This window comes from Gastrolobium bilobum, unplaced genomic scaffold (genome assembly GCF_033153095.1).
Source record: "Gastrolobium bilobum isolate Gb01-03AN ecotype WA unplaced genomic scaffold, APGP_CSIRO_Gbil_v1 utg4377, whole genome shotgun sequence".
Lineage (NCBI taxonomy): Eukaryota > Viridiplantae > Streptophyta > Magnoliopsida > Fabales > Fabaceae > Gastrolobium > Gastrolobium bilobum.
In genome coordinates this window covers 976,241-993,133 of record NW_026895684.1, presented here as the reverse complement: position 1 = coordinate 993,133, position 16,893 = coordinate 976,241, and the positions used below count along the sequence as shown (strand labels likewise).

General features: G+C 31.4%; 2 protein-coding genes across 2 annotated transcripts; both read right to left on the bottom strand.

Annotated features, from left to right (window-relative positions):
• Positions 1–5,208: 5,208 nt before the first annotated feature.
• Positions 5,209–5,639, bottom strand: LOC133291379 (uncharacterized). Its single transcript, XM_061489641.1, has one exon. It carries the CDS (start codon positions 5,552–5,554, stop codon positions 5,324–5,326), a length of 231 nt encoding a protein of 76 aa, XP_061345625.1. The 5' UTR covers positions 5,555–5,639; the 3' UTR covers positions 5,209–5,323.
• A 3,206-nt stretch (positions 5,640–8,845) lies between these two features.
• LOC133290680 (uncharacterized) lies at positions 8,846–12,889 on the bottom strand. Its single transcript, XM_061488812.1, has 7 exons — positions 12,600–12,889; positions 12,119–12,204; positions 11,063–11,209; positions 10,838–10,946; positions 10,502–10,625; positions 9,863–10,136; positions 8,846–9,191 (listed from the first exon to the last, which is right to left on the bottom strand). The coding sequence occupies exons 1-7, from the start codon at positions 12,712–12,714 to the stop codon at positions 9,084–9,086; spliced, it is 963 nt and encodes a 320-aa protein (XP_061344796.1). The 5' UTR covers positions 12,715–12,889; the 3' UTR covers positions 8,846–9,083.
• Positions 12,890–16,893: the final 4,004 nt, after the last annotated feature.

Sequence of the window (16,893 nt, the reverse complement as noted above, 5' to 3'; positions counted from 1 at the left end):
AACACTGAATCAAACAACAACCACTCAACCATCTATCAAAATAGAATACCACACATAAACTTTATCTTTCTAACTATAAATGAGTTCAAGTGTTGCTTTTACCCGCCTATTCTATGTAATAACTATTTCACATAACCTTCGATGGTAAATGAGTCAAGCGACTTGCCAGGGGCCTACAGTTTGGCCTGATTTGGCTTGACCCGTTTTAAAAAATAGTACAGGCTTGAGCTCATTAATAAACTTGTTTAGAAATTAAGCCACAAGCTTATTTTAGCAGGCCTGGCCTCTAAGCCTTAGGCCCTGCTTGTATTTTTTAATAAAATAATATCTTGTTCTTTTTTAATAAAATAATATCTTGTTCTATTTTAATAAAATAATATCTTATTGTTTTTCAATAAAATAATATTTTATTATTTATGTTGTTATATTTTAATAAAATAAAATTTTATGATTTTTTAATTTTTCGCAATCTTCTCTCTTCTCACTTGACAAACACATTATTTGTTAACTCTAAACTTCTTCGTCGTCATCGCTCTTCTCACTTGTGGGTGTTGTATGCATGTATGCATCTTGTCTTTGTTTGTTGGGCATGTGTTTATGTTTGTCTTTTATTATTTGTTCACTTCTCTTTATTTATTTAATTATTTTTCATTGGAAATTTCTAAGTTGATTAATTGATGGACATCTTCAGTGCTGAGTTGTATTATCGTTGTTCTCCTTGCATGATTTGTCTACATAAATTTTGAATTATAACGTACTTGTCATTTTAAAAATTGACTTTCAAATATATTTATATTTTATTAGTCTAATTTGATTGACTTTCACTTGTTTGGTGGTTGCTTTTTTTATGTTTAAATATCTTAGTTGCTTCTTTTAATTTATTTTAAATTAAAATAAAATTTAATTTTATAATTAAAAATAATGCAATTTGATTTGATTGATTGTTTTTTATTTTCAATAACGTAGTTAAATTGTCAATATTTTGAGTTGTATTTACCTATTGTACAAAGTAATTATAACCTATAATTTATAGAGTGTAATATATTATTTTTAAAGGCTTGGTAAACTTGATAGACTAGGCCAAGCCTTGTATTTTTTAAAATAAGTCAGACCAAATTTATAATTTGAGTTGTGTCAAGCTAACAAGTCAAATCAAACTTGAAATAATTTATATAGGTCTAAATCGTTTAAGTTAAAACTTGACTTGGTCTGCCTCGTTTATACCCCTACTTGTAGGGATGAGTCATAACCTTATAATTCCCTGACCGAAAATATTAGTCTTAGACTAAAAGGTGTGGAATACTTTGAAAAATATATATAATAATTCACTCAGAAATATTCACATTTAATTACCAGATTGTTCAGTTGTAACATAAAATGTGTAATGTACGAGTTTAGGGTTTAGCACACTAAGGAAAGCAAAAGTTTTCCACTTTTGGGACACAAAATAAGATAGTTGCAATATAACAGCTGCGAATTGGCTATCAAATTATTCAATGAAGAGAAAGGGAGAGGTAGATGATCAAATTCATTGTCTAGGAGACTAGGACAAATGGCATGCAAAATTCTTTATTGAAAGTCGTAGCTGTAAATGGGGCACTCAGGTTCAAATAGATTGGACCACCAATCAATATATATTATTTGTATTCAATGGCTCTAATTTATTAATCACTGAATCATGAGTTGAAATCGATTATGAATAATAAATGCAAAATTTATTAAACTTACTCGGTTAATAATGATATTTGCCTTTTATCCACAATTCTTACCAGTTACCACGGATAGCGACGCAAATTCTTTCCTTTCTTCGTTGAACAAGCCAGCTCAATGTTTTCATTCGTCCAAATTCTGCGGCAAATGAAGTGTCATCAAATAATCATTCAATGCAAATTGGTCGTTACCTTTTTCTGTTTGCTTAATTCAAGCAGTATTACTCAAACAGTTAGCCATGAAATTGTGAGCCCCTCCCTTCCAAAAATAAATTGCTTGCCAATCCCTTTATTAATTAGTCATTTAGTTAATCGTTAGGTTCAATGAATTTAATTAGATAAGCGTAAATTAATAATGCTATGTAGGGGGAAAAAAATTAGGAAGAATTCGACAAAATTCGAAGATGTTATATTTAAAAAATAAAAAACATTAAAACTATTTATTTTTTCGAAAGTAAATAAAAATATTAATTTACTATGGTAAAAAAAAAAAAAAATTTGTCGATAACATGTCACAACCCTTATACATAGATTTATTGTTTTTAGTAACAAAACAATATTAACCCACCTCCCTAAAAAAACATACGAATTTTATTTATGTGACTTTTCTAGAGAAATACGCACAATCGGGCTTCTACAAAAAAAAAAAAAAAAAAAAAAAACATAAAACAAAAACAAACAAATAAACAAAGGCCACCCACAAAAATATATGCCTACCAAATCAGGGGAAGAAGGGAGGGGTGATCGACGGATTTTTTTAATATGCTTGGGTGCTCCTTTTCCAAAAAAGGAAAAATTTCCTTCCATTTAAATCATTCTTTTTTTTTTTTAAATTTTCTCTCAATCTTTTTTTTCTCTTATTTTAGAATAAGGACCATCAAATCTGAGACCATAAAAAATGAGCTCGGTGATTGACCTCTCTATATCTTTATTTTTTTTACTATATATTTAAAATAATATTTTTGTAATAATAATATATTATTGGTGCTAATAGTTAATCCCTCCCCAAAAAAACACTTGAAATAGTTAGTTTCTCATATTGATTTTAATAAAAAATTAAACTTTGATATTTTATTTTCAACTCTAATCATAAATAATTTTGGTCCGCCATGTAACAAATGTTTGCTCATATTGCAAACAAGGTATTTTCTTGTCAATCATCACGATCAGAGGGTGTACTTTGAGCTGAAACCTCGTGCAAACCATAAAAAGGGAGAGCAAGACCGTGCTCTGCAAAGGTTTGCAAGGGAGGTTAAGTTTAAAAAGAATCAAATTGTAAATACCCAAAATAAATTAATAAATTGTAATGTGTTTCAATTAAAACTTAATTAATTTAACTGTTGAATATAACTATCAATTGTGCATATTGCTCACTCATTCGTGCAACTGGGAGAAAAAGAGTAACGTAGTAGTAGTAGTATCAGTATAATTGGTTATGCTAAAAAGCGAAATGACAGGGAATGAATGAGAATGTGAAATTCCCGAAAGTTACTTATATGGCAAGTGTTGAGACAAAGAAGAGTAATTTTGGAATGAAACTATAAAAGAGTGATGTGGTTATAGGAAATTTAATGGTGCGGTGTTCACTGTTCACGATTGGGAAAAAGGTGGAGCGGGGGTTAGTAATGTTTCCCCTCTGTGGAGTTCTCATTTATGACTAGGCAAATATAATATCATAGATATTTAAAAAAAAATAAAAAAAATAAAAATAAAAAAAGAAACAAATAAAATAAATCTTCACCACAACGCTTTTTTTTAATTTAGAGTTCTCATAAATTAAAAGAATATTTCGGATAACGTACCAAATTTAATTATGTATTTTGTAATAATCAATCTGCATAAATTGTATATATATTTTTATAATTGTTTTCATTATGGGTTCGGGGTTCCTTTACTAAAAAAATGTATTATAAAGCAATAAGAAAATATAAATTCTTATCTCATCTCAAAATGATATATATATATATATATATATATATATATATATATATATATATATATTACTCTAAGATAATGAAAAATCTCATTTAGTGATAAGAAAATTAATAATTCATATTGTAATAAGGTACATTTATATACATAATGAATTATAAATTTATTAAAATCTACTCATTTTATTTTATTTTCTTTGACGAACATTCCTTCGCTTTTCCTCAACCCATTTCTTTAGAAATTCAGAATCCACCACAATCACATTTGAATTCCTTGTACAGCTCTACTACTAACATGGAATTTAGGGGGTGAAGATTAAGAGGTTAAGGGTGTGTCTGTTTTAAGAATTGTGAAGTTTTTTTAACAAAAGTAAATTCGAGAATACGACATTCATATATGTTTGGTGTAAACTTAAAAACAAAACAAAAAAATATGTTCTTGGACATTATTGATTCCTAAGAAAGTGACATTTCCATGTTTTGCTTGTTTTTTATTTCCATGGAGCTCATTTATTGTGGGCCGAGACTTGATAGTCCTTAACTAAAAATGAGAAGAAAAAAAGTGAGAGAAAATTTGAAAAGAAGAGAGATTTAAATGAATTTTTTTTTTCTTTTTTTGAAAAAGGTGCACTCAAAAGATTATGTACCGGGTGTATATAAAAAACCCCATGATATGGGGTGAATATGCGTTTTCTCATAATAGAAGTTACCTTATTATATAACTATTAACATTTTTTTTTTGGAAATAACTATTAACATTTACTCTCATTCCCACTTCTTTCTCTCATTATTTAAATTTAGAAAAATATTCTAAAAATAGATGCTAACCAAACATGTTTATGAACTTAATGAAAAGAAAATTCCTAATCACACAGTATTTAAAAAAATGGTATAGCTAAAAAAATATATAATCATATTGCTTAAAACAAACGTTAACTAAGTTATTAATTAATTGATTAAGGTAATGGGCCTACATACACGAGAAATCGTCCTGATTCTGTCGTTGCATCGTTTTATTATGCCCAAATGAAAGACACACACAAGAAAGATAATACGCCCATAGGCCTGCTCGTTCTGTTCCCTCGCAAGATAATGGGCCTATAGTCCTTAGTAGTAGTGTGTGGTAATTATAAAGTTCTAAACAACATTAAACAGTAATTACTAATAAGTTATAATTGTCGTATGATTCAATCTTTTGATTTCTTTCTTGCAAGTTATGTTCTAACATTTGGCAAAAAAACTCTTCCATGGTGATTATTTTTATGTTTTTTGTGTTCATAATTTCGAATTTTGAAAGAAAAAAAAAATGTAGCTCGCATGATACTGGGTTGGGCCAATATATTATTGATCAGAACTAAATTCAGCCCCACTCAATTTCTGTTTAACCCGAATGAACCTTTTGTTGTACCCATGTGGCATTTTTTTTAAGGTGCAATCACAGAGATGAAATGTAGGTTTTAATTTTCACATGTTCTTACTTCTAAAGAAATAGGGAGAAAAAAAAAAATTAGAAGAAAAAATTGTCGGAGAAACTCTCTCTAAACACAATAATTTCCTTTTAATATCGACTTCGAAACATAGCTATGTACATGATTTCAGGAAAATTAGAAGACTGAATAAATAACAATCAAGCACGATCTTTTGCAATCACGAACCATATGAACAGAAAAATTAATAACTTGTTTAAGCAGAGAAGAAGCTGTTAGAAGCAGCAATAGCAATTTGGGTTTTGGGTTCCAAAACCCATTGGACAAGCTTGTTCTTCTGCTCCTTCAGCCTCGAAGCCAAAAAAGAAGCACAAGAAACCATGTCAATTTCCCAAGTTACTTCACCACCACCACCACCACCAGTCTTTCTTAAACTCTTGACCCTCCTCTCGTACTCTTCCGCCACCAACATAGCAATGTCAGACATCCTCGGATCTCTCTTACTTTGATATGAAATAAGGGGATATTGCGAAATGAGATAAAATTGTGTGTAATTTGTTGTGCTTGAAGTTTTGCTCTTGCTTCTTACCTTATCCTTGACAAAAGCAAAAGCAAATTTATAGGAAGGGACATTTCCAAATTGATTGTCAACAGTTTTGGATAAGATTGAGGGTGAAGCGGAATTGTGAAATTGTTGCTGCCGGTGGATTTTGTTTGTTTGTTTTGTGAGTGGGGGCACCTTGTTTTCTGAATATATATATATATATATATATATATATATATAAGGGGCAAGATCATTTTACACTGTGTAATAATAATAATTTTTACACCAAATCTTAATTATTGATTGCACGGAAATCAACAGTTAAGATTTGGTGTAAGATTTATTATCCTTACACCGGTGTAAATTGATCTTATCCCTATATATATATATATATATATATATATATATATATATATGGGAAATGTTTTTGTTATGTAACATAACATAAAAACAAACTTCCTACTCTCACAAAAGGAAGAGAGAGGAGAGTGAATAGAAAAAAGAGAAAAAATTTAAAGTAGGTCCCATATAAAATTTGTGTGAGTAGGAAAATAATTTTATGTTATGTACGCATATATTATTCAGCTTAGTGGGGGCGCCCATTGAATGGGGAACATTATGAAAAGCTCAAAAGAGGGCAAGGGGCTATGTAATGTTCTTTACACACTCACAGTCATTGCTTGCTCACCGTTCCAATACTGCCCCAACATGCACATGCCCAAGTCTCTTTCCAACCCAATTTCTAATTTCTGACGTCAAAGCACCGTCTAGTTGTCCTTTGTCCTTTCCCTTCCGTACTTGTAACAGTGACCAAAATGTCACTGTTCATCAATTTTTTTATCTAAATACCACGTGAACAGTGTTATTTCTCAATCTGTCACGGGGCAAGTTCGCTATCCGGTGTAACGAATTCGGTTTGCTGACGTGTCACGTTTTTAGTGGACACCAACTTGATTTTAACCAAGTTCGCCTACATGGTAGGCGACTTTCATTTTTTTTTTTATTTTTTTTTTAAAATTTGATACTTGTTATCCATTAAAAATGTGACACGTCAGCAAACCGAGTTCGCTACACAGGATAGCGAACTCGCTCCCACGGCATATTGAAAAATAACAATGTTCGTGTGTAGAGCTGTTAAAACGGACCAGCCCGGCCCATTTAGCCCTAGCCCAAGTGGGTTAGGGCCAAAAAGCCCACAATGATATAGATCCACACGGGCCAAAGTCCTATGGGTTAGGGCCAGCCCGTGGGCCTTCTAAAAAAATAATATGTATTTTTTTTAAAAAAATATTTATAATAAAATAATGCGTAGAAATTATTAGAAAAAATAAAAATAAATAGTTTTTAGAAAATTGTCACTTTTTTAAAAAATTATTGCATAGGAATTTTTTCGTAAAAAGTTTTGACAGAAAACGTTTCTGTAAAAAAATTGACGAAAAAAAAAATTCGTCAAAATTCTTTACAGAATCTAAATTCCGTAAAAGTTTTTGACGAAAAAATTTCCGTTGAAATTTTTGAAGAAAAAATTTCCGTCAAAATTTTTGACGAAAAAAATTCCGTCGAAATTCTTGACGAAAAAATTTCCGTCAAAATTCTTGACGAAAAAAGTTTTTGCTGAATTTTTTGACGAAAAAATTTCTGTCAAAATTTTTGATGAAAATTTTTTTGACGCAACACATTTCCGTCAAAAAATTTTGACGAAAAATATTTCTGACAAAATTTTCGATAAAAAATATTTCTATCAAAATTTTAAACGGAACACACATTTTCGTTAAAAATTTTCCACGAAAATTATTTCTGTAAAAAACTTTGACGAAAATATTTCTGTAAGAAATTTCAACGAAAAAAATATTTTGTCAAAAATCTTTACGAAATCTAAATTCCGTCGAAAGTTTCACATATACATTTCCCTCAAAAATTTTGAAAAAAATATTTTCGTTGTAATTTTCATTGGGTCTCATTTTCATCGAAGATTTTGTAAGGAAAATATTCCGTCAAAATTTTTGAAGGAATTCTTTTTTTCGTCAAAAATTTTTATGAAATTTTTTTCGTTGTAAATTGGGTTGAATATTGTAGCCCGTGGGCAGCCCCAACCTAACTCTATAATGAGAGGGCTTTAAAAAGATGGGCTTAAAATGGCCCCATTATATAGAGGGCTAAAATTTTATAGGGCTGGCCCTAGGGCTTGATGGGTTGGCCCTAGGACTTGAGCCCTTTTTGACAGCTCTATTCGTGTGGCATTTAGGTAAAAAAATTGGTGAAGAGTAACATTTTGGTCCGTGTTCCTCCATACTTCAAGTTTCTTATTCCCTTGACATAAGCTACTTCCAATTCTCTATTCTAATATTACATCCCTTTCTCTATCCAATTATTATCAAAAATAAAATTTCTCTTAATATTACCTTTACTCTTTAAGAATATATTATAAATTTATCTTAAAATATTTTTCATTTACTGTACAATTTTTTTCCCTTACAATGACCTCTCCACATATGAAGTTTCTAAAACTAACATTACTAATAATAAATTATAAGGAAAAGTTATATTTATAAACCTTTCGTTTACAAACTACACTATGTACTCCTAGAAGTACACTCAATTACACTATGTACTTCCAGAAGTACATAACATAATTTGCAAAAAATTATAATCGGATCATTCCTATAAATTATAATCTATACCTACAAAAAACAAAAAATTGCGATAGTAGGCCGCTGAGCGTACAATATTACAGTAAAAATGGCCAAATCTTGATATTTGAAATAATTTTACAACTTCGTCTTTGAAACCTCTCACTGTTTCTAAAGTATTTCTAAAAATGTTTGTTCTTAAAAAATGAATAACAAACCAAATACGTATGAAAATGTTGTTTGGGTTTAGTTTTAAAAAACATTAAAATGATATACTTTAAAAAAGGGAAAAAATGGAAATATGGTAACTAATGGAAGCGTAAGTGCTATGCCTTAAACCTCATCCAATCAATTGAGTCAACCATATCCCTAGCTAGTTGTGATTATTCAATTTTATTGATAGAAAATATGTTAAACGAAAAATGTTCAATGCCTTCATCGCACTCCCATTGAAGACATTTGACCAACACCATCGAGCAATAGCTAGAGAAGCAATGGCAGGTCCCATGATTAGTGAGTGGAGTTTCAAAACGTACTGAAGAGACACGCAGCTAAGAAAATAAGACTAGCGGAGCAGAAATATTAAATATATCAAGGTTGGGGACAATATACCTGTAATTAGATATATTCAAAGATTTCTCTTCCATTTCTTTACATTTGTAGACAGAACAATTTTCCATATAGCAGCACAATTATATCTAAACTAATTGAGTTGAGTGGCTCAGAAATTATCAACTAATAGCATATCTCCCTGAGTCCTGACAAGGACCAAACTACCAAACACGGTGCCAGTGTTACCTCTACTGTCATTCTCCTCAGCAGGTAGATTGACTCCTTCAAACTCATAGGAGGCCCAATGTTTTCAGCTGCTGAACATGCTCGGGTGGGAGAGATGGAGGAGACCAATCAGACCCTGTTAACTCTCCATCGATGTCCTCAACGACATACTCCTACGATAAGAAGCAAAACAGTTTCATAATCAGGAATTCAATATACTATTTTAATATTTAAGAGCACATTTTAAGAGCCCATCAAACATGCAGTCAACTTCACACATGTGACTATCAACATTAAAAGCCCCTATAAATGGAGGAGTGACAAGGGGTTTGAATAGTTTTCTCAATGCCATTGGTTTCTGTGCCAAATTTACATTACCATTGCATAATGGAGGCAAAAAGATGCCCCGACCAGTTGATCACTTATTAAATCTTAAGATTATGAAGTTTAGCAAAAAAGCAACATAAAAATGCTTCAGGTTCGCCAGTCACCAAAATACATTTAATTTGTCATGAACCATCAGAAAATAATCCTTTGATTATGCTAGACAGTCTAAATTAGTCAACTAAAAAAGAAGAAAGAATCAGGTTGAGATTATTGGCTATTCCTCCCATAATAATAAAAATATTTGCAAATATATGTTTTCTTGGATTTTAGAAAAGCCTCTCATTGCATCTCGTATCAATTTCTAGATAAGTTCCTACGATAAACCATTCAATGGCTAAATGGCCTAATTGCACAGATCAGTATGGTATTTAGGTTGACTTAGCAGCTGTCATCAACAATAGACTGTTCATTGCAGTGTACCAAATACATAAAACACAAGAAAGTAAAGCAGATGCACCTTGGTTAGCATCCTTTTTGCAAGTATGTGATAATGACGCTGCCATATCCGCTGTCCAACCATGGTAGCCACTAATACACTGTAAAATATGCCAATTACAGTAAAGAGTCCCAGAAAAATCAAAGCCAGTATGAATAACAATGGTAGCCCTGCTTCCCCAGCACCTCCCATGCAACCACCACATTCAGTTGCCATGGTTCCACAGCTCTCAAAGCATGCGGTGCAATCAGTCCACATACAAAGAGTACCTGGCAAATGACAGTCCGCACAAACTCTGCAGTGACAGCAAACAAAACAAAACCAACATCAACCAGCTGCTGCAGTAAAATACTTCAAATATAACGCAACACCATACTTTCTATATTTAGTAAGTCCAAGGATGTATAACTTAAGAACTGCATTAATAAGTATTTTGAAAATATGAATTTCATAAGTATTCCTTCTTAAGTGCAAGGAAGGGTCTCCAATATAGGGCAAATTAAATGTCATATATTACTCTCCAAGCATTGTTTCCGGAACCATAAAATGTATTAACAAAATCAAAATAAAACATATGATGCTTCATGCAGATGCTAAGAGAATAATTATGTGTTTTAACAATGTCAAAGGCTCATGAATATATAAAAGCAGATTTACTACCCAGGTTGACAGCAACAGAGACATATTTCACGACAAGGCTGAGCCAAATCATTGCGAACTCTTCGATCATAAAAAGTAATGAAGCACCCAGACAGGCCAAGCAACACAAAAAACAACAGCGCTCCTACATTTGACAATACCAAAATGAAATCAACAGCAAAACCAGAATCATCTTATGTATAGATAAAGCAAACTGTGACCTAAAGATATAAAACAATACCAGAATTTAACAACCCTCCCTCCCACCCCCCCCCCCCCCCCCCCCAAAAAAAAAAAGAATAGTAATACTTGGTATAAGCATTTTGTTGATTACTGCACGAGTTCATAGTAGTTTACCACATATGTAGTAAAAGCTCAGCTCACTATCAAAACTCCAAACAAGACGAAGCCAATACTGTTGGTAACCATCTACTAGATAAACCAAATAAGCCAGTGAAGCAATGACCTGCAGACAAACGAAACAAGGTGTTGCCAAGTAGAATCAGAACATCTATATGCAATTAACAAATTACAAATGGATAAGCTTTTACATGGCTAGGAGAATGGAAACAATTAACCTACAAGCTGTACAGCCAGGAATATAAACAAAATGTCTCGGGTGACAAAAAACCGAAATTTCAAGGTACGCCATTTCCTATCAACAGCACCATGAACACGCAAATGATATGGAGCCTTGCAGGTAGTGCAGTGAGCAAATGCAAACCCTTCCTGCAGAATATTCAGTAATTTAGATTAATTTATTAGGTCAACCACTGTAAAGAGTACTTTTCAGCATGTAGAAATATTAGCAATAAAATTCAGGAAGCAAGTGCTTGTATACTATACATCCATAGATTGTTATCGATATGCTTGTACATATGGGTGATTTTCTGTCAACAATTATCCACTCACACTTTATTCTCTAATAAGGGGCACCCTGAATTTTAGAGGATCTTTTTCCTAGGGGAAATTAGCTCGTATAGTATACAACTCTATGCTTCTATTTATCATTAGGTAAAGGAAAAAGTCATTTAAAAATAAGTATTGGACACAGTAAATATCATGAAAGAAGTTCCAGTATACCCGTTAAATTAAAATGAATACATACATATAGAATAACAAGGACAAGCACACTCAAGACAGCTAACAAGCAAAATATCAAATATATGTACGCAGCAGGAGAGGAAATATGCATTACAAGCCACAAGGATTAAACCAAATTTATGAACATAAACCACCTAAAATAAATCAAGTGAACAAGTAAAAAAAATTATCATTGAAAGTGGGAAGAAACAGACAGAGGACAGGGAAATAATATAAGGGGAAGCATCAACACCATTCCTCTGTAAGTCTGTGTTTAGAATCTTTAGACTCCTACCCTTTACTTTACAGGATCAAAGATAATGGAACATGCACATTGCTTAATTGATCAGCAGAACAAAAAAAGTATAAGGACCACCAAAACAGCCTTCAGTCAGTGTTACAAATAAAGTTACAAGTTGCCACCCTTAATTAGCAATCATATCCATCACATAGTTATTACACAATGCTCGCTGGTCATGGAATATTTCTTGATATGGCCTATAGTATAACACAATGTTGAAATTCAAAAACTTCAAACGGAGACAGCATCCTTACCCTAACTGCTCGCCAATGATCCAAACACTCTCGATGTACATATTTTGATGTACCTTTGCACTTGCAAGGAGCTATGAAATCTCTACCTGAGGGGAATAAAAAGTAAATAAATAAATAAAACAGGTAGATGGTAATTGATAGAATATATCATGTTACATTTAAATTTTAAGCTCAATAATGAAGAACCCATACATTTACAGCCAGTCAATACATAACTGCAACAAACAAAACCAAGAATTTAAAGCGGGAACTATGAACTAAGAACAGGTGTACATAATAGCTCAATTGAAATGCTTTAAGCTCGAATTCAAATAAAATGACTTAAGTTCTTCAAAGATAGTCAAACAAAATGAAATAAATTGAAAGCGTACAAGTTAAAAATCACTAATGATGTAGCCCTAACTGAAAACAGATGATGAAAGCCCTAACCTGAAAACGAATTAAAAGTAATTAAAAAGAAAAAAGATGAAAGCAAAATTACCTTCAGTTTCAAGACATATACGGCACTGAATTAGTTCGGTGGAACCGGCTTCGAGGTCGATCTCGGTGATGGGTGAAGGAGGGATTAGAGGAGAAGACCCTAAGTGATCCGTCATTAATTAAACAGATACAAAGTTAGAAGAGAATCAAACAAATGAGAGGTTGAAAAAATAACCAAAATTTGTGTTGTTATGCTCAAATCTCAATTCTCTTTTTTGAGAGAGGAGTTACTTCCACTCCCTCTTTCTTCCTATCTCTTGCCTCAGAATTTAATCATCAGACTGAGAAATTAGGATAAAACGGTGAGACTATGGAATTTCCAAAATTAACCATAGCACGTCAACTGAAACAAAGTAAATGGTAGAAATAGCAACGGCGCGCGGCGGGTCGCGGGAATAGTAATTAGCTATTATGCACGGACACGGGATACGACACGATATGCCGACGTGTTAATTTTAAGAAATGTCATATTTTGACACGTTGGGATACGTTTTGATATTAAATAAAAATTTTAATATATATAATATAATTTATATTTAATACATATAAGAGTCCATAATAAGTCATATAATCGATCAAATATTTAAATTTTATAACATAAATATAAATATAAATAATTTTTCGTACTTTGTTAATTTTTCATGTCAAATTTCATAATAGAAAAAAATTAATTTATAAATTATTTTTTTTATATTTAGTTAACAAAATAAAATTAAGATTAAAAAAAAAATGTGTCCGAGCGTTAACCGCGTGTCGAAAAAAGTTGACTGCATGCCAGAAAAACGTGTCGGAGAATTGACCACGTGTCTTCAAATATTGACCGCGTGTCCAAGCGTATCCGAGCGTGTTCATGTAGGACACGTGTCCGACACGCAAATTTTAAATGTTTTCCAGGTAATTAGTAAGGGTACTTGTGAATATTTGTAAGGGATTAATGGTAAATCATATTTTACGTGATCATTTTATCTCCTCTATATATATGTGGTAATTGTTGATTAATGAAATTAACGGTTAAGATATGATAATGATAGAATATTATTATTACCAAGTAATGTTACTATTAATATCACTACAATATCACTGATTTTCACCAATCAACGATTACTATTTCCACAAATCAAACTCGTTAATTAATTTTAATTCACAATAAATAATAATCATTAATTGATAGAAATCAATAATTAAAATATCGTAATAACATTGTTTGGTAATAATAATATCTTATCCGATATTTTTATTTGCTTTTTCCTTTTTTACATAAATCTATATAAATTTTACACATTTTTATATAGGGTTCGCGTTTTTTACAATCAATGTAGATAATTTATCTACAGTGAGCTCAAAACGATGTCGTTTTGAGGCGAAAATTAAGGTATTTTTGTAATTATAATTTATTTCAGGGATATAATAGTCTTTTTATTTTATATTTTAATTTTTTAACCCAAAATGACGTTATTTTGGAAGCAAATATAAATAACTTATCTACATTCAATTTAGAAACATTAAAACCTTTTATATATGTATAGAATATAAAATTATCTGGTGGAGTAAGTCAATCCAATTTGTAAATAGGTTTAGCGTTTCTGACTATCCTCTTCATTTTGAATTAGATTTTCAAAAAATTCTGTGTTTTCTCTTGGTATATCTTTTGAGCAAATAATTACACGTACCATTGACGGAAATTGAGATTCCTTGAGTGAATCATGTCCACTAACGATACAATTTATATATATATATATATATATATATATATATTAGACAAGTTATATTTACAAACTTTTTTGTTTACAAATTCTTACAAATTACACTATGTAGGACTAGTCTTACATTAATCACACAGTGTACGACCGGTCATACATTAGTGTAATTGCAAAAAAAAATTGTAAACGGATCCTATATATATATATATATATATATAGAGAGAGAGATCATTTGACTCAAGAGTAAGACTTATAAGTCTTACTCTCCATCCTAACCGTTGATTTTCGTCCATCCAACGGTTATAATTTAGGAAGTTATTTTAATTAATTAATTATTAATTATGCTATTAATGACAACCGTTGATTTCCGTCCATCAACGGCTGGGATTTGGAGTAAGACTTAAAAGTCTTACTCTGGAGTCAAAAGAACCCTCCCCTATATATATATATATATATATATATATAGTGTTTATGTTTTCTTATGTCACATAAGAAAACATATCTCTAGCCATAGATACAATTTTCAACGTGGGATTCACTTGTAATTAAAAAGAGAAAGTAAGAAGCTGATTTAGAACTGTTCATGTATATGTAGGAAAAATTGTTCTCTTATGTAATATAAGAAAACATAAGCCCATGTATATATATATAAACTAAGGGAAAAAATACTTTTCATGTTGCATGATAATTGTTTTCTCATGGTGTGTCTCTTCGATTTGCGTATAAAGCTTCCTTTTTCTTTTTCTTTTATTAATAAGTGTGAGACCCACAACTAGTTGAGTCACAGCATGAGAATTGAATTCTCAACATGAGAAAACCAAAGCCCATAAACTAAACTAATGATACAATTCTATCACCACCTCACTCCTACTCACAATATTATTTATTTATTAAAAAGAATAAAATCTTTTTCGGGTCCTTAACAAAAAACACAATCCCAGTTTAGTCCTTTATAAAAAAAATTAGTGGTATGGTCTCTATGAAATTCAGAGTGGACTCATTTTAATTCTTTCGAGAGACTAATATGGGACTTTTTTGAATATACGAGGGACCGCGATTTCAACTAAATGGGTCCACTTTGAATTTTTTATAAATCTCGAGACTACTTTTTTTTTATAAGAGGCTAAAGTAAGGACCGTATTTTTTGTTAGAAACTCAAAAAGGGCTTTACTATTATTAAAAAGAGTAAATACATATAATTTTTGGCAACATATTATAACTTTTTAAAAAATTATGTAAATACTTTACATGATTTATGCAAGTTTTTTTTTAAGTGAGCTCACTTGATTCTCTCTAAAAAAAATACCATATACCTTTTTTGAAAGTATAGATTGAATAATAGAAATTACAAACAAAAAAAAAAAAAAAGTTTAAAAAAGAAAATACTAAAATAATCCCTTTTTTTGAACGGTCAAGTAAATATCAAGGTCCGTTATTCCTATGCATTCTTCATTTTATGTACACACATTTTTCAAACTTCAAATGTTATTTTAAACTACATTTTAAAAAATCCTTATTTCTTTTTTTTATTTAATTTATTTTCCAATAAGTTGATTAATAACTCAAGTACTCTGGTTTTGAAAATTGTTCAGTATTCTTCAAACTTTATACTTTAACATTTTTAAGAACTTGAATTCAAGATCATTGATTAAGTAAAAATAATATCTTACCAATTAATACATGTATTTGGTAGTAAAATAAAATTTCTTTTAATAATAGCTTTATACTTTAAGAATTTATTACAAAGTTATCTTAAAATATTATTCATACTAGTAGTACTCATCAGACCAAATACACTATGGACTGGCCAGTATATATTGAGCCCAATCACACACGGTTGAGTTGCCTTTATCGTTATCGGTCTTGGGCCTGAAGTTGAAGTTGGATTGTTCCTGTCCTTTGTAGTTGCGCGTTGGATCCAAATGGGGGTACCTGCGAAGACGCTCTGATACTTAAGTCAGTATCAGATGCAGGAGTTTTTATTTTATTATTGTAAAGGATGATCGTACCTTAGTGTTGTATCATTTGTTTATATAGCGGTTATGATGCCGCCTTAGTACAACAGTATGGCCTCTGATTGACCTGGTTTGGGCTGCAGGTCAGGCTAGAACCTGAGTAGCTTTATCTCCAATTGTAGAGTCGCGGCAAGCTGGAGCTGTCTATCTTTTATTGAAATAAAGGCGCAGTGGGATTGCCTTGAACCTTAAGTTAGCTTCTTTAAGAGGGTTTTATCCGCGATATGTGCCTCGCGTCTTGTCCAGCGCGATGAGTGTATCGCGTCTTATGCGTTGTGTCGGTCCATCGCGCTTGCTCTAGAACCTTAATGGGTTTGGGCTTCTCCGTATATCACTGGGCCTCTAATGAGCCTATATTTTATCCGGATCAAGTACTATACAACATTTTTTTCTTGTGTACATGCATGCCTTTGAACATGAGACTACACTATTGAACATGAATCCATACGAGTAAACTTTTTTTTCACAAACAACGATCTCTCCACTTATGACGTTCCTAAAATTAAAATTACTAATAATAAATTGTAATATGTACCTAAACAAAAAAGTAAAAATTGTAATCGTAGGCCACTGAGCGTAG